The sequence below is a fragment of the Sceloporus occidentalis genome, unplaced genomic scaffold, assembly GCF_023333645.1.
Source record: "Sceloporus occidentalis isolate IW3139 unplaced genomic scaffold, rSceOcc1.0.p SCAF_196, whole genome shotgun sequence".
Taxonomy (NCBI): Eukaryota; Metazoa; Chordata; class Lepidosauria; order Squamata; family Phrynosomatidae; genus Sceloporus; species Sceloporus occidentalis.
Window position 1 is genome coordinate 11,637 of NW_028317176.1, and position 27,275 is coordinate 38,911.

The 27,275-nt window shown below is 41.7% G+C and overlaps 2 protein-coding genes across 2 annotated transcripts; both read right to left on the reverse strand.

Moving 5' to 3' along the window:
• Positions 1-1,758: 1,758 nt before the first annotated feature.
• LOC149278253 (protein kinase C delta type-like) lies at positions 1,759-6,801 on the reverse strand (the record flags this gene model as incomplete). The annotated part of the gene is made up of 6 exons (XM_089502165.1): positions 6,535-6,801; positions 3,400-3,570; positions 3,075-3,166; positions 2,557-2,695; positions 2,237-2,428; positions 1,759-1,887 (listed from the first exon to the last, which is right to left on the reverse strand). Coding segments are annotated over exons 1-6 (990 nt in total), but the record flags the coding sequence as incomplete, so codon positions are not given.
• Positions 6,802-11,456: 4,655 nt separating this feature from the next.
• LOC149278254 (transaldolase-like) lies at positions 11,457-20,039 on the reverse strand. The gene is made up of 8 exons (XM_089502168.1): positions 19,943-20,039; positions 14,907-15,030; positions 14,721-14,828; positions 13,883-14,014; positions 13,321-13,496; positions 12,697-12,894; positions 12,027-12,172; positions 11,457-11,489 (listed from the first exon to the last, which is right to left on the reverse strand). The coding sequence occupies exons 1-8, from the start codon at positions 20,037-20,039 to the stop codon at positions 11,457-11,459; spliced, it is 1,014 nt and encodes a 337-aa protein (XP_089358294.1).
• Positions 20,040-27,275: the final 7,236 nt, after the last annotated feature.

The window sequence follows — 27,275 nt, forward strand, 5'->3', positions numbered from 1 at the left end:
GTAATCCCTCGGAGATCCCTCCATTCTTCTCCATTCTTTATTTCCTGCCCTGTGGGAAAACTCCATCACTCCCAGGTTCTATGGAGTGTCCCTCGCCGACATGTTCTTAAACAGGCCTATTCACTATAAACGAGCGCTTGCGAGTTGGGAAAAATGACAAAAATTCATTAAAACCACCTCATATTAGCACTCGGAAAAAAAAACAAAAAACAATTTGCATGCAGGAGGTGTGAGCGTGTGTGAGTGAAAACATTTTAAAAAACAGGCAACTCACAAATTCACTCATTTCCTAGTTGCCTGAAACTTTAAATTATGTTTCTACTCACAAATCTAACTCAGAGTGTTGCAAGATGCCTTGCGATTTCCTCCCACCTCCATCCGCTACATTAAAAACAAAATAGAAGTCATTCTGTAAATCCAAAATAGGGGTCCTCAGGACCTCCTATTCCCCAGGGAGACTTACCAGTTCTCTCCTCTTTCATCATCTCATGCATGATGACGAGGGGACTTTGGCACCAAAAGGATACCATCTGTAAAGAAAATAAACCTGTTTAAGTGCCTATCCAGCGATGATCACAAAGTCCCGGCGATGATCCATGAAGTATTATTAGGGAGGATTTTATTGATGGAGAGAGACGGTGACTCCTGTTAGAGAGGTGAAGAGAGTGTGAGTTGATCTCCATGAAGTTGTAGAGCAGGAGAGAGCAGTTTTCTTCCTATAGTGATGGGGAGAGCAGATGGTGGTGCTCTGGAGGGAGAGCTGGACAGAGCCGAGGTTGTTGCTCCGTTCAGCATCCTGAACAGAACGGCATTTCTTGATGATGTTGATGGCAGCTGAATATTTGGAGAGGTGGACAGTGTCGGTGTTGATCGACGTTTCTAGAGCTGTTGTTATTGCTCTGGTTGAAGGTACACTTGGAGTGTATACTGGGCTACATCTTTGAAGAGCAGACTGGTGTGATCAGATGTCCCACGCCGGGCTAGTAAAGGAAAAGCCATTAAACAGCGTTTGTTCCTCTATGCTGAAAGGTGTCTTCTTGGCTTCAGTCGATGAGATGGCTTTTCCGTGTATTACGGGAAGAAAGCCGTCCAGCGATGGCTATGCAGAAAACATGAAAAACTCACTTTAGTAAAATCCACAACAAAAACATAAAGCCAAATATATTGTAATTATTTCAATCCATCATTTTAAAACGGCACAATGTGGGCTGCATAGGTTGGCATAGATGTGCTCAGTATGTAGTGCCGTCTAGCGTCCAACACACACAACAAAGGTTAAAAGAAAAGTTTAACCCCTTAATGGCAAAGCCTGTACATGTACGGGCTCAAAATGCATTGTTTTCAATGGGTTTAGGGACTGCCCATTGTCCTTAAGGGGTTAAAAATATATCCCCTTTTGCGCTCTACCTGGTTGTGGACAGGCAAGAAAAGTACACAAAAAGAGACACATAACATTGAGGTCAAAGCAGACAAGATAAAGATGTAATTAGCCCTCTGCCAGCCCTCTCCTGACTGTAAAGGACATTACAATCACTTTTACAATGTAATTACAAATGCAGGCAGAGAGAAAACGAATAAACACATTTCTCAACCTACAGAGCCTTCTCATTACTTGTTTTTCCAACTTGTTTATCTACGCAACAGATATCACCATTCATAACCCGCAGGTCCTACTGCATTCCCCTCTTTACAATCTGTTTATTTGGGTATAAAGCTAACTCATTGTATGCTAGCATACATTTCTGTCGACGTACTTACTGTGATTGGTGAGACGGGTGGCTCTAATGTCCCGGCCTCCAGCTTCTCCCAGTCAATGGACTGGAAAAAGGGATCTTCTCGGATGTGGCCAGTTGCCCCCAACCGCCTGGACGGTTTCTTGCAGAGGAGCTGTAAAGAGAAACAAGGAGCGTCTATAATAAACCTGCCTTTGCCTTGATTCATACAAGTTTGTTTGGGCTTCTTACACCTATTATTTGTTGAGAATTCTTAGCAGTTCTACACTAACTTTATAGAACTCTGCAGAGCTCCATAAACTATTAATAGATGATATGGATACAGCGGTGTTACCCCGAGAGACAACAATATCTTCAGTTGAAGGATGTAACTATGTAACTGTGTAACAAAGTATGTAACTCTCCGTCTCTTGCTGTTGGCCAAATAAAAGACTGCATAAAACTGTTACATATAACGCCTTATTATCACATAACATTATTCCATGGCGCCTGATTATACCTACCTTTTCTAGCAGGTGTCTGGTGTCAGCGCTCAGGTACTCGGGATAGGACGGTGTGTCCTGAAGTGTTGATCTGACCACCATGTCACTGCTGTGGCCACAATAAAAGGGTTCTTCGTCTGTGGCCATCTGATATAAGATCACTCCAAGCGACCACCAGTCCACCGCAGCGTCGTATCTTTTTCCTTTCAGCATCTGCGGGAAAACAAAAAGCAAAAGTTTCATTAGCCATTCACTTAAAAAGCTTGATAGTGATGAACGCTTCAGTATTAATGACGTTTTGATAATAGTTATACATGCTGGTCCTGTTTAGTACTAATTACCTCCGGTGCGACGTAGCCTAATGTTCCAGCATATCCTCTGGCTTTTGTTTCGCCGAAAATGCCCTCCAACGCCAGGCCAAAATCGGCGATCTTCAGGTGTCCTGTGCTGTCCAGCAGGATGTTTTCGGGTTTCAGGTCTCTGTAAAGAGAATCAATATAAACAGATATATATAATAATAAAATATTAATGGTGATGGGGAAAGAACAGAGAGTTTAAACTATAATGTGTTAATGCTATTGTTCACCGATGAATAACTCCTCTCGAGTGCAGATATTGCAGTCCGCATACTATCTCCGCAGCAAAGAATCTGCAAAGATCAGAACATTTATCAAATAGAATGCCTTAAACATGAATCCATTCCTAGCAGGATAATGCTGTCTAGGTTAACCCCTCTAATTTCCATTTATTTCCTTTACATGTTAACCCTGCCGCTGACACATTCTGAAATATTCCATTCTCTCATTCTCTTCATTCGCAGAAAAACTGTTTTCCCTACAAAACCCCCAACAAGCCTTACGTTAGAGTGCGGAGATCCAGCTTCCCGTTCTGTTCCAGGTAGGAAAATAGGTCCCCTCCGTTCACGTATTCCATCACAAAGAAGAGGTGGTCCTGTTGAAGTTAATTATCATTAATTAAAAACCAATTAACGTTCAGCTCTCATCCTGGATACACTACACATCTTTATTTAGTTAACCTACCCCACGTTAGGCAAACTCTAGCGATTGCCTGGCAAGGGGTGTATAAAATCATTTTAAAACCGAGTGATAAAGCATTTTAGTAAATTATGGGCCAGTATCTGAATGTTCTAGTAACATAAAGGTCCATTGACGTGATTCCCATACCTTGGATTGGAAGGTGCCGTATGCCTGGGTCAAGAAGGAACTTCCACTTGCGATTTCAAGGACCCTCCGTTCCACAAAAACGCTCTCTCTCAGGGATCCCAACATGGCTCTCTTCTTGATGACCTTGATGGCCAATTTTTTGTTGTTCCTCAGGTCTGAAGCCAACCAGACCTGGAAGAGACAAGGAAGAGATAGCTACCTGCACGTCACAAATCAATCATGGGTAAGACCAAAGAAACCTACTGAACAAACGTCAGGCCTCAGGTGTGATTGTAGAAATAGTAGAAGATGTAGACATATCCAAACTCTGTGCCCCATTCTCTCTGCCCCATTGTACCTCCTACATGCCCAATCTGACCCCAACACCCCAACCCAGGGCAGAGTTCAAACACCATAAGATGTGAGCCCTAAGACAATGATCCAGCGATGTCCCTGAAGAGCAAAATCTATGTTATTTATACCTCTAGGATCTATATCACTGGTCTATAGAACATTATTTTACACGTCAATAGTCATAAAACATTTCAAATGATTTTATTTGTGTTATTGTTGCAATTCCTTGTAAAAAAAATAAAAAGTTACATCTACGGCTGTGAAGTCATAACCCTCTTTGTTTTGTGTATGGATTTTGGCTTTGCTGAGAATGATAGGGGTTGCAGTTTAGCAAAAGCTGGACATTCTGCTTACTTTTGTCTAGGGATAGAATTCATTATCATGAAGTGGAAACAATTGTAACAATGAAAAGGCTGGGAAATGGAATTGAAGTAGTAAAAAATATAGTTAGAACAAAAAGGAAATGGATATTAAGTTGTGCAGTTTAAGGACATAAAACAGAAGCGATGTAATTGTCATTTTATACAAATTTTTCCTCACACATAAAGATCTGGGGGTTGTTCGGGTATCTGCGATACAGAGAATCTTTGGGGTTTAATCATTAAGATGAGAGTTGTCGGGAGACAATATTCATTATGTAGGGTCAACACTGGCAAGTAGAAGGGCTGAGCTGGCCCTGTATAATGCATAATTCAGCGGGTGAAGAAACCTGCCTCGTTTAAGCTTTTCGGTCCGGGTAAATCAAACACAGAATAGAGTCATCTTAATTAAACCAAAATACGGTAAAAAATGGCAAAAACAATACAGTCTTTAGATACTAAAAATCTTGGTAGGGAAGGGGTTAAAAAATGGAGAGCAGAAGGTCACCTGGGTTGGACCTTCATATGGTGAAGTCAAGGAGTTAAAACGGCAAATATCCTGCAAACTCTCGCTTTAGTTAATAAACCCCTTTGACTGCTTATTATACTGTAATCAACAAATTCAAATCCTTTTACAGAAAACCCTTCCAGGGGCATTTGTAACAGACCGAGGGGGTATCAGCGACTCTGACAGAGTATGTGCCGTCAGCTATGAGATGGTGATCGCCAAAGCAAGGCATCAAGTAAATGAGACTTAGTCTTATTATTAGTATTTAACGCTTTATATATCGCCATCCTATTCCGCAGCGCTGTACAATGGGTCTTATAGAAACATTCTGCTTTTTTTTCACTGATGGGATGAATTTTATTCAATAAAAACCTCAAAATCCCACAAATTTTTTTCACATTATGTGCAGATTCCTTCCGCTCTACGGCATCGCGTGAGCCGGAGTCTGATACACATCGCATTATGCTGGACCAACGCGACCGTCTTGTAAGAGTTAACTGGTCAGGGCTGGCCCTTCATGGCATAATGACATCAGTGACTTATTGCTTCATCGAACCTCAACCTATTGAATAAACGCCAGAGTGGCATTATATATATATATTTACAGTAAATATCTATACTATACATGAAAGGACACAATACCAGATATCACAGCTGACGGAATACCTGCTACCCTTTTAAATGGTTTAGAAGCTGAGATTGTTCCATATTGAAAGAGCAAATAGATAAGGGGAACAGCCTTCCAGAAGACATGGCAGAGACTAAAATAGTGCGGCAATTTAAACATGCACGGGACGAACACAAAGATATCCTAAATCTTAAAAAAATCCTGATTAAGGATCCAGTCTTTAAAGCAGGAACAAAAATGGACTAGATGGTGCAAATACAAAAAAATGGTAAAACAGTGCAAATACCAACATTAAAATAAATACAAACAATATAAACATACTGAAGTAAATCTCATATTAGCATTAAAAACAAAAACACGCAGAAGTGTAAAAGAATCTTCATTTCATGTTATTACTGTTGGAAGTAACACCAGGTGAAGCCATCACATCACATGATAAATACTTTTCACATTTAGCTAAATGGATGGAAATAATCGTTCGTCCCAATTCCATTTGTAGCGAAGAAATGTAAAAATCATATGAAGGAGGAAAGCGGGCAGTAAGTATCGCAGTCAGGAAGAACGGGGAGCTTTCTTCTAATATGGAAATTAAAAGCAAAATACGGGGCTCTGTCTAAAAACGACGGCGGGATGAAGTGTGAATATTGGTGCAATCACCGCAGTCTCTTATTACACGGACTCTGTATACAATATAAGTAGAGATGAACGTTCATCAGCAGAAGGTCATGAGGACACGGAGCAGACTCAGTAGTGTCAGTTGGACAACAATCAACAGTAAATAACGTAATACGTTTAACGAATCTCAATGTATTTCATACATAAAATGGAACTAATAAAGACCCCAATCATCCTCGGGGGACGATGTCTGTAATTCCCTGACTTCAAACACCTTCACAGTGTAAGTAGACAGTGTGAGCCTCATCACCCTGACATTAACAGCAGCAGGACAGACATCATGCGGATAAAGCAAATAAAGATATTTCATTTTATTATTATCCTTTATTTATATATCGCCAGCAATCCACGCAGAACTTCTTACATACATTCAGGGGGAATGAAGTAACTAAAATAGACCAACAAACCGATACATTAGGTAAAGAGGGCCCTGCTTCTTACAATACGTATATTCAGGGGGAACGGAGAAACTAGAATAGACCAACAAACCGATACATTAGGTAAAGAGGGCCCTGCTTCTTACAATACGTATATTCAGGGGGAACGGAGAAACTAGAATAGACAGACAAACCGATACATTAGGTAAAGAGAGTCCTGCTCACCAGCTTAAGAAGTGAGTAATCTTTACATACCTTCCCGTAGGAGCCCTCTCCAAGCACGCGATGGAAGGAAAACCTCTCCAGTGGAAAAGACGTCCTCGTTTTCTTTCCAATGAGATCCTCCAAATCTCCCTTTCTTCGCTTTTTAGCGTCGTTCCTCGTCTCTCCACCTGTTGTTGGTTGGGTCTTCTTTCTCTTCTTATTCTCTGCTGTCTTCATTTGACCTGCTGAAGTCTCTCCAAAGATGGCCGCTTCTTCCAGGGTCTTCTCCAACGACGTATCCTTCTTGCTTCTTTCCATTTTGTGTTGGATGATGTAGCCACACCACCAACAACCAAAAAAGTGAGAAAATCTTCCGCTGTGAAGAGTCACTTCTTTAACACGGGGACGTATTGAAAAAAGTGGCTGCACTGCCTCAGCATCAGTTGAAAGTCAGGCATGTGCCAGAATTCCGTGACAGTTGGTAAGGCTCATGCTGCAATGCAATGTGTCTCACGCTGTTTGTATGGATTCAAACAGCTATATTAGTGGGTCAATAGGTATTTTTAACTAGTTTTCTGTATATTTTAACAATGTTGCCATCCTTAAAAAGGTAGAGACACCATATACACATTAGGGACATTAGACATTTCAAGTAATTGAGAAAATACAGATGAGGAGACTGCATGTATACAATAATTTGAATATTATGAGTGGCTGAACAAGTTCTACTTCATTTTATTTATTGTTTTACAATAAAACAGAAATATTAAGTAAAATGATTTAAAAAATACACTGATGTTTTTACAAGGCTGGATAAGAAGAAATCTATATGTTTCTGAATATGGGACACACTTCTGGACCCAAACTGGGGCATTTAAAGTACTTGTCCAATGTTCCAGGTGTACAAAAGGAATTCCGTCAGAGATAATGTCTCAGGACCCCATGGTGCGCACACTGCCTGATGATTCACTATGTTACGATTTGTTATGATTTGTTATGATTAGCAAAATTGTGGTCTCTGGTCTCTATATTCAGCACCATGGTCAGTAACATAGAATCCCAAACCTATATTTACTGTGATGGACTGTAGTTTGGGGTAGCCGTATTAGTCCAGTGTATAAGAATGCAAAAAAACAGAATGTTGCAGAATCTTGTAATACCTTTTTTATTGGACTAACAGTATTTAAAATAATAGACGAGCTTTCGGGAGCCCTCCCTTTATCAAGTCAAAAGCATTTCTGACCAAGCAAGTGAAAAACACAGTTTAAAACTGACCAGTACATGTTCTGATACAGGGTTAAAACAGGGGTTAGAACAACACGGTAGAGAATTTGCAGACAAAAAACTAAGAGGGGCGTAAATAGTAAATAGTGGCATATACTGCACAGCTAAGGCTACTGTGATGGAGAAAGCATTGTTAGGAGCGCAGTCTGTCTGATACCTCAGAGAGCCTTGTTTGGTATATAACTTCATCTGCGACCCAAAAAATTAATGGAAAGTGGATTATTTAATAATGCTTATATTACACACATTATATATATAATTTAGACTCATAACAAAAAGCGACAAGGATCCTGCTTCAATAAGCTTACAAATACATATATACGTAGGTGAAAGTCAAATATTTCTACGATACTCCTCACTGTAACCGATGTTATTTATGAACAGAAACACAGACCGGGTCGTACGCGCCTAGAAACGTATACATTCCATTTTAACTTAAAGAACAATAATGGTTCCCAATTTAAGGAGCGAAAATTCACAAAAGGCCGGCTATCTCCTCAGTTCTCACCGTGAAGACCACAGCAACCAAATGTAATGATTACTTTAGCACAGGTGGTTTTGTTGAATGGACAGTCATTCTGTCATTCGCTGAGGATGAAGAGCTGACACTCCGTACTGTTCAGGGGGCTCAGGGCCGATTTCATGGCAGTCGGTAACTTGTTATATTTTTTTTATTGTACATTTTATACGTTCCATTTTCTGTCAGCTTTTTAACTTGTACCCGGCCTCATTACACCCAGTATTGGAACATATACTTTCCCCAAAATATTCTGCGCATTCAGAGAAATGATTTCAATCTCTGCTCCAGATGCCGGTTATTTACGCTCCGGCTGCTTATTTCTGTAATATAGCAGACGCTGTACGGAGCAGAGTATTTATTCTTTTTACATCAGACTCTATATGGTAAAAGAACGGAGAAACAATATGTTTGTGTCACAGATTTTCATATAATACATAATACGTTAGCGTTACCCGGGTTGTATTAAAGGGGTTCTCCCTGTAGGAACGTTAAATAAAAGCACCACCGGAACAAGGGGTCAAAATGCAATCATTCTGAAGGTGAAGGAAGTGAATGAATGGAAGGCTGCGGCCTGTTCCTGTCGCGGCAAGGAAAGGGTGCAGATGGCAGCAGCTCTCCGGAACACGGAGTGACATCCGCTGAGTAATAGCAGATCGGGATATCGCTATCATTTTGTACCACAAAAACATAGTAGGAGGTACCTTTTCCCCTTTGAGGAGAGGGTACTGGGATCTTATGAACTGAATAGTTAGGGACAGACAAAAACATTTTTGAGGATCCTTTGGGGCTGAGAAATGAGGAAACTTTGAGGAGGTTGACGATTGAATTCCATCGTGTAACCCTGGCGGATTATGCATAGAATCCATGGGTCTGAAGTAATCTCTGTCCAATGTGGTGGAGAACTGTGTCAGTCCTCTCCCCACTTGGGTCTGCTTGTAATCAGTATTTTTTTGACAACCCCTTCCTATCTTTTTTTTCCTGTATGATCTGTCCCGAAAGGACTGATAATCTTCTCTGCCTGGTCCATATAACACCTTATTCTTGTAAGGTTGGGAAGGTGTTGAACCTAAAGCGAGGTGGCACTCTTCTTTGGGGCAACCAACTTTTGTCCACTGCTGCATCCAGTCTGGAGCTTTCCCACAGATCTGTGGCCATTAAAGTCATGTACAGGAAAGGTTTTTGGTTTTGTTTTTTTTTTTTAATGTGGCCCTGGAAGGAGTTTGACTTAGTAGTGTCTGTTTCAGAGTTCAGAGTTGCAGATTCAGAGTTGTTCTGACTGCAGATATTAACCTTCCCATTTCTTCTACCGGGAAGAAGTTTTCTTCCCTTAACTCGCCCTCTTCATCAGAGGATTGAGGGTGAAAAGGTTCTGGGTCTGAGTTTGAGTCCTCCAGTAGATGCGACGTGAGGGCAGGACTATGCCTGGATGGGCCAGATGTCTGTGCTTCAGCTGGATAGGTGCTGGCCATTGATTTAAAATGATCAAATGCTGACTGCAACTCACTTTTCAGACAGGCAGTTAGCTCAGATGTTGAAGATTGGCTCGCTCTTGTACAGGCCCCAGAGGTTTGCGCAGGGTCTTTTAACACAAAGTACAAGGCTTATGGCTGTTTTTTTCTTGGGGGGAGAGGGAACAGCCAAGGTATCAGGATTCTTATCCCAAATCTTGGAGAGATTTTCTGGTAGTACCCAGCTCAGGTACCTCTAGCATTGGATTCAGCCCATTAGGACTGATCTTACCCCCCTTTTTAAATGTTTGAGTTTGGCAGGTGCCCTGGTGTTTGTAGCCATAAGTGCGTCCTTGGATATTCCTGTCGAGCCAGAAGCGACTAGCTCAAAACAGAAATCCGTTCAGCATCATACTGAAGCGTGTCATCTGCTCCCAACGGGCCAACCCCCCTAGGTGGTACAGAGGAGTGAAAAAAAACCCCTTTGGTTACCTCATCTGAATGTTTTCACCTGCCAGGGTAGGGGAGTGTACAGGGCCTTTCCATATAAGTATTGCCCAATTTCTTTGGTACCCTGGCAGGGACCCCCCCCCCCCCCCCAAAAAGTAGGAACGAGTTGGACAATTGACTCAAAAGCTGTTTTATGACCAGGCGTGGACTATTCATGTATTTTTTCATCAATTAGGCATGCAAAAACCATACTGGAGCTCTGCAACACAGAAACGCCTGGACTTCCACGGAAAACAGTGGTTAATGATCATAGAATAATCTATAAACTCCTTACATTTAGTGAATGCGCTCAATACAAATGCAAGGTTTTATGAAATGCTAACATTTTGTAGTGTTGCATATATTATCCAATGCATTACTTTGTTGAATTCAATTAGCATTTTCTTAATACATTCAAATCCCCTGCCATGGAAGAATAAGACTGAACATAGCTTGCCAAAGACACCAAACTGGGAAAAGTTTAAAGATCAAAGCTAGCTTGCTATGAGGAAATGCATCAAAGACCTATGGAAATCTAAACAAAGGCTATTATAGTGCCTATATTTAAGTTCCACCTTATTCCAGGGTGATTGATTGACAGGATTTATTAAAAGAGGATACATTTTTCTCCAGTATGGCATAGCATCCAAATTTACATTTTCAAGCACCCCAACACCAGACTTCAAGGTTGTGATTCTTTGACATTCCATGGTCTTTAAGATTGAGCTAAACTATATGGCTTGTTTGAATATTAAATAGCGCTTCAGTAAACTTTGGTTATTGCCAGTAGTCCCAATGACTTAATCTTGGGCTAGTCCAGCTACCATTTGACTTCATGTTTTAGACAAAAAATCTTAATGAATTAAAGCTTAGTGCGAGCAACAGTTAAATTCTGTAATTGAACTTGGTACAATTCTGAGCTAATCAGAACAAAGGATAGTACTATGACACCCCCCCCCCCCCCCAAGAACTGTCGTGTAACGAACCCTGAAATTGCTCAATGGCGTTTTGGACACAAAAGAAAACAGACTATTTGGGTAAGTAATGACTTTAATCAGTGCATCAGAAATACCACGTACAAAAATTGAATGAAATTAGTTTTGCTTTTTTTTTTTTTTTATAATGTAGTTAAAATGTTAAAGCTAGAAAGATTTGTAATGAAGACTGCATGGAGCAACGATATTGGAAAAGTGGAATGAACCAGGTCATGAATACGCACAAAGCAACAAGTTTTATTTTCCGTTTTCTGCACTGTTAAGCCGCTCCTGTAATGAGAGAAAACAGACTTAGCGAAGTTACAGATTTTATAGCACAAACAAGAGAATTTCGAAATTTTCTAAATAAGCGGATCAGTCATGCAAAGATATTGGGGATTCCTTAGAGAAAAATTAGGACAACCAGGAGTTATACAAGCTCTGGTGCAAAGGCAGACATTGTTATCACAACCAACAGATTAGTCTGGCAGGAGCATGCCAATGGTCATGAATAAGCACAAAGCAACAAGACTACTTCTCAAATTGCCTTAATAACTTTATACATATCCACTGCTGTCTCAAACTCTAATGCTCAGATTATACATAAAGAACACACAATTCAAGTATCTACATTGTACATCAACAGGCAAAATCAATCCACTGTTTGCTATAGGCTTGCAGCCGTTTAGCAATTATCTCCAGACTCATATACTACATTTATGCCACTAAAGAACTTTATCAATGTATTTCCACCTCAATCACTGTCATACATAAAAATGTGGAAACTGTTATGCATCAGAAAAATACATTATGATGTCAAACACACACCTTTAACATCTTCTCCAACTTGATGGCGTCAGCAGCAAACTTCCGGATCCCATCAGACAGTTTTTCCACAGCCATTTGGTCCTCATTGTGCAACCAGCGGAAATCTTTTTCATCCAGGTGGATTTTTTCCAGATTGCTGGCCTGGGCTGTAATAGAAAGTCTGTTATCAGCATGCACAAGACTTGACCTTGAAAAAGCATAGCTCATGGTAAAAACTTATATCACTAGAAGTTAGTGTAGTCTCAATCATGTACATTCTAAAAGTTAAAACCACAAACGGTCCATGGGATGGCATAAGTAAACACAGATCTCAGTTGAAGGCAACTTTCAAGCAGACAACTCATGTGTTCTGCTCAGTGACCACCAGGTGGCACTAACTGCTCATTTAATGTAAACATGGTGTATTTTGACCACAGGGTGGCGCTACATGCAGATATTTACCATGCTTCAATAGAAGACGAACAATACAAATAGTAATCTGAAATGTAATTGAGTTTCTGGTTTCTTTGACAGCAGCATGAAAGCTTTTATCCTGTCAGATGCCCAAATATATTGCTCTTTGTATACCTCACCATATCTGCCATTCTCAAATCTTAATATGGTCCAGTTATGTCTGCTGTGCACAACTATTGTAAAGCTGATCTAAGAAGTGGCATGAAAGGAAGCATACCCTCTTTGACAGTAAGTAGTGGAGTGAGTTTGGAATTATCTTTGCTCAGCTCCCCCAAGAGTTTGGGGGAGATGGTAAGGTAATCACAGCCAGTCAGCGCTTTGATCTCTCCGGTGTTTCTGAAGGAGGCACCCATCACAATGGTTTTGTAGCCAAATTTCTTATAATAGTTGTAGATTTTGGTAACACTCTGAACACCTGCAAGAACAAAAAAAAATGAAAGGTTTACTATATAGATTATACTTTACATAAACTTTAGGGCTACACAAGTTAAAAGGTTTCAACAAGACAACAAGCATGATACATAGGCAGTTACTTGAAATGGCAAAACCACACAGGACCCCTTCCATATGTTGACAAGGAAGAAACTTAAAACCTCCAGTAAAATGACAGAAAAAGGTGAACGTAGACAAACAAAAAAAAAAATATGACAATGTTACCTGTAAGGGGGCACTGTGTCCTGCTGAAAAACTATGTATGTGGATAATATTGTACTGGGGGAATGTGGTGAACACATTTTCATACATCCATTTGCTCTGCATTTTAGCATATACATATATATTGCCAAATATAACCGTCCAACAAGAGTGTCTTGGAAAATCAAGGGTTCATATAGGATTGTACCTGGGTCCTCTGAAGGCTCATAAGTCTTCTTGTCAGAGTTGGCAACATGCCAATCCAAAATGCGACCCACAAATGGGGAGATCAGGGTGACTCCAGCTTCAGCACAGGCAACCGCTTGGGCAAATGAAAAAAGTAGGGTCATGTTGCAGTGGATGCCGTACTCCTCTTCCAGAACCCTTCAAGAAGGAACAAGTTAGCCATTGTAGAATTCGCATTGGCTTCCTCAGTTATATAGTCGTGCTACGAGTAACAATTGTGAAATACCCTGAGCAAATATGTTCGCATTAATACAGGAGCTTCCTATGACAGGGGTTGCTTGACCACCATGGCCAGTTGTCTAATTGCAAGTGGCAAAGCTACTTCACCAGTCATCTGGTCCTTTCATTCTGCATGGGTCTAGAGACCGCTACACTGATGTGAAGCATCTTGCTGTAAGACGATGTATATGTAGCTCAAGCAAAGAGAAAATGAACCTGGATATAATCATATGCACATTGTTACTCAAACCAGAGCATTTCAGAATCTGTAGAAACATTTGCCTTTAAAATGAAAAGATGCGTACTTGCCAGCTTGAATCCCCTCCCAGGTCGAAGACAGTTTTATCAAGATCCTTTCTTTCTCAATGCCAGCTTGCTTGTAAAGTAGGATGATGCGCTTGGCACGCTCAATCATGCCATTTTTGTCAAAAGAAAGCCTGTTGGCAACAAAATGGATTTACACACAGGGACCACAACTACTCTATGAATAAACCAATTTAGAGCATAGAAAGGCAGATGTAAGGACATTGATAAAAACATGAACTGCTTGTATTAACGCTCTTAAAATGTCCAAAATTGTGTACTTGGTAACCAACTAACCCATTTTAAAGTGCAATGGTCATTTTGGGCACAATCTAGGGAGAACAGGTAAGGTGCATGCGGATAAAGAAGCATACGGGAACTAGAATAAAAGGTTTTTTATTATTAAATACGCTGACAGTCCAGTTTACTCAGAAGGGGTTCCTCTGACACTTTTCATGCAGCCGTCACCCAATCAATAAATGCAGTCATTTCTCTACATCCTCTGCAATTTCTTTCACATGAGAGGTGCAACTGCGGAATATCTGATGCACCAACATCTCATGTACATGTCAGTTAAGACTTTGAAAAAATTTTCATGCTTCCTTCTTTCATTTTTTTACGTTTATTGGGAAAGGTACACAGCAAATGGGAAAAATAAACAGAGCAGTGAAACAAAACGGGAGATCCATGGGGTCTACAAAGGGATCAATACTTGAGATGAACCCCTAAAAATGTCAAGCCTATAGCTATAATAGCATAAAGACAGAAATATAGTACGCAATGTGGTCTGCAGGAAGCACAAGAAACATACAGGCAAAATACATCGCACTGAAATCATACCTGGCATCAACCTCCGTCGACACTCGACCTGGGATTTTCTTAAGGATTTCAACGCCAAACAATACAAAAAGCTTGTCCATGATGTTGTTTATCTGCTCCTCTTGTGAACTAAAAGGTAAAAACACTCAAATGTATTAATTTGGTGATCAATTTTTACTTACAAAATAACCTCTTGCATTTACTTACCCACCAGACAGCCTCCCGTATTCAATCGCATCATTTACCAGATTTTGGTACTCTGGCATTTGGGCAGCTGCCAGAATCAAAGATGGGTTTGTGGTGGCATCCTGTGGTTTGTATTCCTCAATGGCTGCATAACAAAGAAAGCGAAGATGGTCAGAACAGGAGCAGAGAACAGCCTATCACAAGCTACAAGATGCACAAGGTTGGAACTAAAATCATGGGTTATTACAGTCATTCACGATTATTAATGGATGATGAAGCAAAACATTCTTTGCCCCTAGAGCAATTTTCACACAAAGGTGGATGCGCAAGTGAGCTGGGGTTTTATACATAATCCCTAAAGATGCGCGTTTGTTTCACTGATCCCTGAAAGAAAAAAGTAATCTGCTGAAACCGACTGCACGTTGAAGTGTCTTCTTGCGATGACAACTTACAGATTGTTCATGCTCTGCCAACAGAAGATAAAACAACCTTGAACAGGAACACCGTGGCACCAGATGGCAGCATCCAATCACAAGAACATGATGACCCAACAGGAAAGGATGAGGGGTCTCAGACTTTTCCGACAATCTGCAGGGTGCCATCCAGTGCCGATTCCGGTTATTCATTATAAGACCACTCCAAGAACGGCCACCATTACAACGCAGGCAGGGGGGTCAGGATACAATATTGGACAAAAAAAAATTATGTAGCCACAAAGGTTTCAGTACTTCCCGATACACACAAGCCTTATATCATGCAGGTATTTATCCTCGAATTATTCCAATTCCTTGTTTAGATTACCTTTGTCAGAAAACCTGAAACCACTACTGAAGCCGTTACATTGGAATTAAAGAAAGCAAACCTTAAAAGGGACAATCTGTACTTTAATAAATATGATAGCTGTGTGGTGACTTTAAATTTGTGATGTCCCTCCATACGCATTGGGGGAATTCTGCAGATATATCGCCCATACGCCCCTTTTCCAGTCCGCCGTATTTTCCACGCACGAGATGTGTACAGCCAATCACATCTCCCGGCACATCACATACCTACCGCCAGTCAAGTTCCTGCTTGGCTTATGGAGCAGGCGGCCAGCTGCAGGGCTGCAGTTTCTGCGGCTTTCTTGTTTTGGAACAATGCACGTTAAAGTAGTCCTGCCACTTTCATATGCATTTACATGGGGGTTCTTCAAAGTACTGTGCTCTGAACCAGAATCTAATGAACACGCCACATTAAATTGATCTGTAATATTACTGAAAACACTACATTCCTCCACCTTGCTAGATTAACTCATTTGACTCCACAGTCATAGTATTTACACAAATTAGCTACATTAGCCAATTTAAACATGTAATAAAAAGCACTTTATTTGGCCAAGCCAAATATGCCAATACTTCCAATGTCTTCCCTTAATATTCAGCCTACTCATACAGTTGAAAGAAAAGGCTTCTCCTGATTTCACCTTACAGGATTAGGCGTGTTCTTCCAGAAACAAACAAGCAGAACAAAAGCAAAAGCAAATGTAGTTTATGAGCAACATCTTATTCACAGTGACTGTGCAGAAACAGGAGTGATTAGTACTGAGCGAGGAAAGCAATTCCAGACAGAACTGAAACAGTTATTTTCAGCATAAAATAAGTTTATGGCATATTGTACAGCTCTGCAACATACGTCCATATAACAAAAAAAAAAAGCAGCTAATACAAGGCCACGCGATAAGCCAAACCTGAGCAGCGACATGTCTATTCACAAAGAACAGACTGGTCGTAGAGTGAAAGGACAGTTGTGTTGAGCCGGATTCTACAGCTGCCAAACCTCTCGGCCGAGTCATTTACGGAGTTTTACATATTTACAGGAAGACTAGATGGGCTTCTTATCTTATCTGCCATCAAACTCAAATTCTGTCTGCGATTAGGAAGTTTGCTTCATTGACACCGAAATCCAAAACACTGGTAAAGCCCCCCAATTAAAGCCGATTTCTAATGAGTGACTCAACAGGACCTTAAGGTTGAGCACTGCAGCAAGCATGGACAATACCCCAGGTAGCATAGAGTATCCTTTTACCAATTGGTATTTGGTTACTTCCACCGAAAACCAGCAGAGAAAAGGTCTGTGGAACATGGAACGTGAACCTCGACACCAGTCATCCATTTGTGTAATGTGTAACTTCTGCTGATACATCAGGCTTAATGCAACACTTACTCCACGACCAGGTACACACATGACTTGGTCAGAGTCCTAACATCCATTAGGCCATCACAGGGTGGGTCAGAGATGACATGGCAGGAATGACCAGACCCACTGTCATCTTTTCATGTAGACTTGTTTTATATCAGACAAAGGCCCCTGTGTCTATTATACAAGGGAATCCTGGTCTGACTACTTGCACAGCACATTTTTTCTTCTTAATTGGATTTAGCCTTTTAGATTCAGAGCTTTAAAAAGGTTAAAAGTCTGCACTAAACAAAAGTTTAGCTCGAAATCCAATTTACACCGAATGCACTTAAACCATACTAAAAATGTATTCATAAATTGATGTTGCAGTTCTCAAAATGATAACTATTATAAATGTGTTGAAATCTGACTTTCACTAAGTCATCATGAGCCACTCGAACAGAACAGATAATCCCAAATAAAACAAAACTATTTTATCACAAAGATAAAGTACAACATTAGTTACACAGAAGCCAATACCGCCGTCCCTTTAAGGGACATCGATTTGCTGGATAGTTCTTTTCTGTTGACCGCAGCTGCCGAGGGCCATACAACCCATTTTAATCGCAGCTGGCACAGAATTTTTACAAACACGCACGAGATGAAAGCTTCCCCACAACTAGAACATTTTGCACGTGATGCAGATTGGCCAAGAGAAAATTGTAAAAAAGTCTGGCTGTACAGTAAATAAAAGTAGTGACTTTTATATCATTTTACCGACTCAAATTGTGTGGCAGATTCTCCAATATTTATGTTAAAAATAAACTTTAAAGGGACAGTTTAATGCTTGACATCCCCTAAAGATTGCATTTACCTGAGGAAGAAGCTGCAGTTCCCCATCCTGCGTGGCTTGATTCTTGCCACTGATTGGCTGCCTGAAGCGACCAATCGCAGGAAAGAACTCTGATTCAAATACATTGAATAGGCCCCAAGCACACAGTTCGCAGAACAAGCACTTTAGCAGCCTGGTGGTTCGTTTCTCGTGGATATGGGTGGACAGCATAGGCATTTAAGAGGACCCGCTATCATAGGCATTAAAGCACACGATGGCTGAAGTGCCCCTTTCAGTAGCATTTGAGGGGCTCATGCAGATTCCATGCTTTGTTGTAAACATTGGTCAATTCAACAGAACCCCAAAATCTGTATTTACAGGCTTGTTAGTGTGCGTCCCTCTTTTGGAAGGATTCCTCAGCTGTACATGCCATCCGCTTATTACTACGTATACGCACTATTCTCACCGCCAGCCGTCTCCGGGATGGGCTCACACGGGAACACGCAGGCTCCGATCTAAGGAGCCCGCCGCACACAAATGCATCCGTTGAGTTCAACCAGAGCACATTTCTGTTGGCGATTGGGTGCTTTCAGCAGGCAAAACAGGTGTAATAATTGAGAAGAGGGTGATGCCCTGCATTTCTTTCTAACTTTTTTTGCAGGTAAACGATGCTTATCAACAAAATGCTTTAATATGTCTTCATTGGTGGGGCTGCATTGGCGTCTGGAGTACCCCTTTAAAGACTCAAACAAAGAAACCAGCTTTGCCACCAATTTCACATCTGCTTACTGCAACCCCAACCAGCATTGGCTCATAGCCGGGTGCCGCAATACTGTTAAGTAAAAACAAAACTAGATTTCAAACACTTTACATAAAACAAGAAACTGATGACATTCCAATCAGGTTTGCCATCACCCGGTCTAACTAATATTTCCTTATATTTTAAGGAAGCATGACACAATGCACTTCTTTTGAAAGTCTTCTTGCAACATCCGGTTTCCCCATAAATACATCATTTCAAAGCACCCCTTTACATGCACCGTATAAGATCTACAATGTTAAATATACATCCGCCTACTCCACTACCATTCACATTTGGTGGCACAATACAATTTCCATCACAGCGCCAAGGAACAGCACCCTGCGCCTTTATTTGCCAAGCATTCGCTGCCACTCCCTGCACCGGGAATTCCAACCAATGCAAAGCAGGTTGGCATCAAAAAATTATAAACGGACATTTACATTCAGCTCTCTAAAGCTGAAGCCTCAAATCTTAATTCTCAGGAAGCAAACTTTGTAACAGGTGTCCTAACAGGATAAAACTTTAACTATTAAACCCTTTAAATGATGTGGTGCCATTGTGTTAAGTTTTACACAGACTTAATATATTAAGCCAGATCCCATGTGAAGGAATAACTGCTAAAGTGCCCCATAATGCAGCGCACCGCATGCCAGTTACCTGTTCTGTGATTATGGATAAGGAAAGGAGATCATGCAGAGCGAAAGCCCCTGAAACTCCCCTATTTCTCTAAAACTTTATCGCCACATGTCAAATCTTGAGGCCACAAGCCCAAGAAGACTACTGAGGGAGCAGGGAACCAGAAGGCCCCGATCCCATAATATACCAGTGACTCTGGCAGCACCGCTGCTGGTTTTGCTTCCTTGGCCTCCTGAATTGAATCAATAAAGCTTGGGCAATAAATCCAAACTCAATGCTCTTTAACAATGTATATAACACGGCAGCTACGATACGCACGTATTAATGATAGTTACTGTGTACTAGGCACCTCATTCATTCTCAGCCATCTGAAAGCCACCCTGATACTAATATTTTCATATCTAAAAATGTAATTTTTATTAGTTGTCTAATCTGCCCGATTCCCTCCTCATCGCCCAGCCACCATTAGTCATAAACGCACATACATGAAGCCACTCACAGCCCGATACACACGTGCTGGCTGTAGCCCAGGAACTGACAGGGCTGGAGGGGTTCAGCAGTCACATGTTCACTGACACACATGGCTTAGAGTGGTAGGGGTTAATAAAGGAAGTCTGGTAGTTCGGGGCTCACCATTAAAGTCTCCAGTATCGGCCACCACCACGGTGTGCTGCTTCAGCTGCTCCAGCGCAGACTCCATCTTCTGTTTCTTAACAGGGGTACTGGACATGACAAACGTGAACCAGGAGCCTGGGGTCCTATATATACCTACGGTCGGCGAAGGGGGCGCGAGGACGGCGGCCAATAGGAAGAGGGAAATTGGAAAGACCGAGCGCGCGACACACAACACGCGATACGGGCCACACGAGAGCGAGCGCAAGAGCGATCCGCAGCCAATCAAAAGAGCAGAAGAGATGAGCGCGTGCTGCAACCCGGCCCACTCAATGCAAATCTGGATGAAAGCCTGCAGAGAAATCGACATTTGACTGACACGATAATAGACTAATACAAAAGCAGTGATGTTGCATGGTAGCCAATCAATGGGCAGGAAATATTGGGACTGGTGTTAACCGACTGTAAGGTAAGAGGGGCGTGTAAAATAAGTTTCTTCGCAGTGGATTGTAAACGATTGGTGGGGTTTACTTGGCAAATGTGGAAACTATAATAACATTCTTAATTATGACAATCGTCTGGCATTTCTAAAGTATACCCTCTAGATTGCAAATTATTATGAGCGAGATCCTGCCATTGTTTCTGTAACTTCAAAGCATGAAATGAACTGTTTTCGTTTCTTTTAAATAAATCAGAGCCGTAGCTAGCTCCTTTTGTGTCTGCAATATTTTATTCACACTGCCCTTACACACACATATACACATACACTGCCCTTACACATGCCTGCACATACACACACACATACGGTACGTTGCCCTTACACACACCTGCACATACATGCACATATATACACATATACTGTCCCTACACACAACTGTCCATACACACATATACTGCCCTCACACACACCTGTCCATTTATACACATACGCTGACCTTACACATGCCTGCACATACACACACACACAGGCCCAGACTGGCCATCGGGCACACTGGGCATTTGCCTGGGGGGCCGGGTGGCCCAGGGCCGGATTGACGTAGGGGCTGATGGAGCTGCAGCTCCAGGCCCCTACCTTAAAATAGTCCCAGTCAGGACTCTAAACTCCATGTTAAATAAAGTTTTTTTTAACTTTATTTAACATGGAGGATGTTAAATAAAGTTAAAACAAAAAAAAAACCCTGATGTTTTAATTTAAACCCTGTGCGGCCGCACACCCCTAAGGCCAGCCCTGGTGGGGGCTGCCCGGCCCGTTAGAGTGGCGGGCCCGGTCGCAGTTGCTGCTTACTCCGGCAACAAGGTAAGTATGGTGAGGGAAGGCGGTGCAGTAAGAAGGGGCAGAGGGGAGAGAGGGGTTAGATAGTGAGAGGGGGTACATAGTGATAAGGGAGAACATAGTGAGAAGGGCAGATAAGAAGGGGAGGGGTAGATGGGGAGAGGGGGTAGTGTGAATGCGTACGAGAATGAATAAATGTGTGGATGAATTGTGTGAATGCGTATGAGAATTAATGAATTCATGTGTGCATGAATTGCTTGAATGATTTGTGAGACTGCATTAATGAATATGTGTGAATGATTTGTGTGAATGAGTGTGTGAGTGTTTGTGTCTATCATGAATGTTTAAGTGATTTGGGGAAATGTAGAGATGGTACATGAACCCTTTAACAATAAATAAATAAAAATGGGCTGCTCAGTCTTAAATGCCCGGGCCTATTTTTTGTCCCGGTCCGGGCCTGCACGCACAAATACACATATACCGCCATTACACAAACTTGTCCACACACACATATACACATACCGTGCCCTTACACATGCCTGCACATACACACACATACAGTGCACTTACACACAAATGCTCATACGCACATATACTCTTCCCTCACAAACATCCTCTACCATTATCATCCCCTATGACACACACACTTACACACTCATGCTAAAGCACACACTTATTCAAACAGACACACTTATACATATACACTCATGCTAACACAGAGTTGAGCATACACATAAACATTTATTCATACATACATACATACATACACCCCTTACCCTTTTAGGGAAGCTTTCAGCTGCAGTTGCGCTTTTACTGCAGGGTCACGTAACAAGATGTCATTAAGTTTCCATCTCCTTAATTGTGCCAGACCAATTTGGATCAGCCACTTTTTAAGATTAGTTGTTCTCCTGCCCCTATGTGGACTTCCTCAAGACCATTTCCGACACAGCCCACTCGGAACGTTCCCAGTGTGCCGGTGTGGAGCTCCAATACTCGTCCAGAGTATCTCTGCCAAAGTCTCTCTCCCCACCCAAACATCAGTCGGGACTTGAGGAAGGGTGCAAACAAAAGACCATTTATTAAAGTACAGGACAGACATTGAAATACAATCCTCCACTCCCCAACATTCTAGCTGTCTGCCTGGCGCCCTTTTTCCCTGGCGCCCTGCTGTGAGCTGTTCCGGTGTACAAAATACAGGATCACCCTAATGGGGTGACCCCAAACCCTGTATATCCCCGGAGGCCTGTCACCATTACCTCCCTCGTTCCTAAATGGTCTATTTATACTATGGCAGCACAGCCTCCATAACACATAATTCCTATGGGTGGCTGGGGGAGCTGTCCTGGGGGTTACATAGCACGCATTATGTGACCTCACGAAAAGGAAAGTGACAGCTTGTACAGAGAGTGCAAGCTTCAATGAAGACAGAGTTCTACGAGACATAAGGGAGAGACACGAAGGGACAGCAGTGCTAGCTTTTTATTGTTCAATATTTATTTATTTATTTTTCAATTCTGTGTTTTTGAGACAGGAACCACAATCATAGAAAATCATACATCGACTGTCAGGACATTGTGTACATACAAATGCCTCGGTAATAACAAGTAATTGGTATATGATAAATAAATCGAGAAACAGCGGTGAGGTATAATAAAATACAGACGTCAATAGGTACACATCTATAGTAACAAGACAATGCTAGGTGATTACCGTACATAAATGCGGTTCAATAAGATGAACAGGAGAGACGGATAGAGACCAACAAAGTACTGGCAGTTGGTGCAAGTGTTCAGCCTGAGTATATGTAATAACAGAGAGTTAAGTAGAGATAAAAATAACTAAACCAAAAACTAAAATCAATCCGTGAGCGGTATTACAGATATAAGTAAGAGATAAGTAGAAACGGCTGGTCGTGTAGGAAATGGTCACAAAAAGATGCAAGCTAAAATCAGTGTTATCCAGTTGCTTAATTGGATAGCTGGGCTTCAATCCTTAAAATGGTTTTAATGTTTATTTTATTTTTTAACAATATTTAACCTAATAAATTGCTATCTGATCAATTACTCTTTAGGTCACTGATCATCAGCCAGTGAAATAATCTTATGGGTGCATATTAGATTTGCACAAATGGACCAAAAACGATTTGGATACATTTTTTGTTTTGTTTTAGTAGATTTTTTTTTGAGAAAGATCAAAGATCAATTACACACATATACACACATATGGTCTGCCATATACACACACATATATACTGCCCATACACACACATATACACATACAATACCCTTACATACACCTGCCCAAACCTAAAGCTGATCATCCAGCGGTGACATAGAGTGGCTTTACATAAATTAGCTAGCACCTGTAATTTTGGGAAGTATTTATCAATAGCCATCAGAGACCAAGTTGTTGTGGGCCTTAAAGCAGAAGCTATTCAAAGGAAATCATTGCCAAAGGATGATCTGACCTTAAAAAGAGCACAGGAAATAGCTGCAATTATGGAGCAAGCTGTGAAAGAAGCAGAAACAACTTGATGGACGTATACAAGAAACTATTATTGTGAGACACGCATAAAGCAATGTTTTAAATCTTCAAATTAAATGTTTAATTTGTGTTAAAGATGTGGCACAACAGGCTACAATGCAAGATTTTGCAGATTCAAAATTGTAAATTGGCGTTGTTGTAAACAGTATCATTTGAAACACGTTTGTCGAAGTTTAAAGGATAAGACTACTGTAACAAAATGAGTTTCAAGGAAGGAAACATACAAAAGGGATAAAGATGATTCACTGAGACATCTTTCTACCGGCACAATAAGCAGAAGTACATCAGGTTCGACATTGCTAATGGACAGAAAAGAGACAGAAACAAGTGGTTGTAGCTACACCACCGCATGAGTATGAGCATGAGTGATGTCATCAAGTGAATGGAGTTTTTTGTGTCAGTTGCTGTTTTGTATGCAGGGATGCTGTGGCAATGTTGTGTTGGAAAAACTCAGAACCCTGTGTGTATCATTTTAGAGTAAGTGGTTGGAGTATGTGTGTGTTAGTAATTACAGCGGTCGTGGAAGAAATACTGCATCTGGCCACCATTATCCCTAGGCTTGTTTCCATCTGCTTCTTATACTGTATGTTACTAGATAATAAAACCCACAGTACTACAGACATGATGGACAGGATAATAATTCTTTCATTCTTTTACTTGGGGGTACCAAGCAATCCTGTGTGGGAGTATGGAGATTTTTCACCTTGACTGTTTCTTCCTTGACTGTTGTTTGTCCATGATTAAATACGGGTCGGGACAAATATATTCCAATCTTAATTAAAGCCTGACACTGACTTTTGTTTAAACTTTTGCAGAACTTAAGTGTATTGGAAAATGCCTCCATTTAAAAAAAAGGAAAATCACTAATTGAGGGTGCCATCGACATGGTATCCATGATACTGTAAACAACAGTCTCACCATTTAGATCACCTGACATTTGCAATGATACATGCATGGTGCTGTATGTGCTTACAACCAAACATTTTCTGGGGTTGTAAGCCTAAAGGGCTAATCGCAGTATAATGCCAGGAAAATTAGCTTGGGCACGTAAGGGCAAAATGACACTGGTTATCAACTTATAGAGATTTTCCGAAAATATACCGTATTGGCTCAGATATAGGCCGCACCCGAATATAGGCCACACCCTAAAAGTTTGGTGCTTTTTTAAAGAAAAAGTTTTGTAATAGATATGCTGCCACTCTGTCCCCCCCCGATATGCTGCCACTCAGTCCCCCCCCCCGAGATATGCTGCCACTCTGTCCTCCCCGATATGCTGCCACTCTGTCCCCCCCAAGATATGCTGCCACTCTGTCCTCCCCCCCTCGAGATATGCTGCCACTCTGTCCTCCCCCCCTTGAGATATGCTGCGGCACCGGGAGTTGTATACGCGTATTGCGTAGATGTCCCCCGCCGGCCCCACAAGACACCCGGGAGTCTGCTCTGGTAAGTCTTGGGGGCAGAGGTAAAATGCATCGTGCGGACGTTCACCGGCTGCGGCGATGCGCGTAAGCAACCTCCGCTGCCGGCACGTCTGCACGATGTGCTTTAACAATCTCCCTTGCCAGGACCCCCCCTCGTGGGGAGTGCTGGCAGGGGAGGCTGTCTGAGCGTATCGGACAGTAAGATACGGGTCCCCTGCACCGCTGCGGGGGATCTGTATCCTAACCCTGCTGCCTGCCCGCCGCCCAGAACTGCATGTCCCGGGAGTCGGGCGCTAGACCCCGAATATAGGCCGCACCCCCACTTTAAAGACTTAAAGTGGGGGGGGGAAAGTGCGGCCTATATTCGGGCCAATACGGTATTTTAATAGAACTCTTCCCGCACCACACACATTGTTTTTGAGTTTTAGTGTAGTACACAGATTCTCAGGGTCATAAACGTGCCCCCTCCACCTCCAGCTCTGCTAACAGATTTCTCCTGGTTGAAATGGTTCCAAATGATGGGGCAGACTAAATGTCTTGTGCAGGAATCCAAAACAGCTCGTCTCATATATACTGTATTTTAAGACACTTTCTCAGACTTTTGTTTTCTTTCCCTGCTGACTGCTATGTTGACATGTAATGATGTTTGTGCAAACCCATTAATCTTTTTTCAGAAGTGTAAGTTCCTTTCTAACATTTAACTTTGGCGAAGAGCAAAATGTTCTTTTATAAATGGAGTTTTGAGAAAACAACCTGTGCTCTAAAAGTTACAAACTGATGTCTCAATGCAACGGGCCATGTATGCTTCCGGGAAGTGATCTGGTCATTGATGGTTTCTCAGGGTTCCTGCAGTAAGTGTCTCTGTTTGAATCAGGGGGAATTGCATTGGTGGGGTTCCCCCATGGGCTGCACATGTATAAACATTTAGGGCACTGTCTGAAACTTTTTTGTTTGTTTTAGTTGCAATTCCACATATACACATAGAATTTGACAGCTGACAAAAACAGTTTGGCCTGTCTAGTCTGCTCATTGTTTCTACTGTAAAGACTTGGTCTCGTTCTAGATCAAGGAACCATATGACTACCTCATGCATGTGTAAATTCCCTCACTGTATTAACCTCTGTTACCTCTTATGGGATCAACCCACAAGAGGGTCTAGAGCAGTGATTCTCAACTCATGGGTCGTGACCCAAAAGTGGGTCGCGACCCTGTCTTCAGTGGGTCGCGGAGGGTCAGGGCCCAACTGGAGGCATACCGGGAAAATTTCACTTTCCTGGGGCTGCCTTACACATTCTAGCGGCAATCCGCGAGCAGCAGGCTGTCAGGACCACGGCTGCAACAATCAGGGCCATCAGGCAGCCTCCGGTCTGGCATGTACTTTAGTATTACTCCCCGAACGCAAAGCAAGTTGCTTGATTGGTTTGCGGTCGCTGTCTGCTCCTAGTGCTAGCTGAACAAAGTTTTACTCTGCAGCCCGCGGACAGCCTTTCCACTCCCTCATCTTTTCTGAGGTTATTTTTGAGTTGCGACTTAATGACCAAAGACAAATGTGGGTCCTGAGGATACACGGGTTGAGAACCACTGGTCTAGAGCAACAAGGACTTAGGTAGCATTTATTTGATGACTGTATCCTTTCATTACTCCCTTTAGGTGAATATGTTTTATATAGGACTTCAGAACTGCATATTACGTGTGTTGTCTGCCAAATATGATTTGTCTTGCTTGATCCCAACTCCTTTTTTTAAGATGCTGTACTTGCAGATTGCTTACTTGGCTTCCTGTCTCAGCTGAATGTGTAGCTACAAAAGAGAGTACATCTCAGCTGACATAATACCTTTTCCTAAGATACCTTGCAACAAAACCAAAGTGTATTCTAAACCTAAAAGCCTCTCTTATAGTGTTCTGCTATTAATTAGTCCCCTTTGGTTCCCGTGTGCCTGACTCTCCTAGATGTCATCAACCTTGTGTGGTGTATTCTTAGTATAGTTACTACCTAGTGATATATTACCTGCAGAGGCAAAAAAAGGAATAGTATTATAAATATCAACATCCCAATTTCTTAGGAATAACAAACAGAAAACTGTTACACTGTTTTACAAGAGGCTGTAAAGTGTGT

Excerpts from the sequence above, each read along its gene's own strand:
- LOC149278254 (XM_089502168.1), bottom strand. The coding sequence starts at position 20,039 with ATGTCCAGTACCCCTGTTAAGAAACAGAAGATGGAGTCTGCGCTGGAG. Across the intron at positions 14,015-14,720 it reads TCGACGGAGGTTGATGCCAG|GCTTTCTTTTGACAAAAATG; the intron begins GTATGATTTCAG and ends TGTTGCCAACAG. Across the intron at positions 13,497-13,882 it reads GAGGGGATTCAAGCTGGCAA|GGTTCTGGAAGAGGAGTACG; the intron begins GTACGCATCTTT and ends TCCTTCTTGAAG.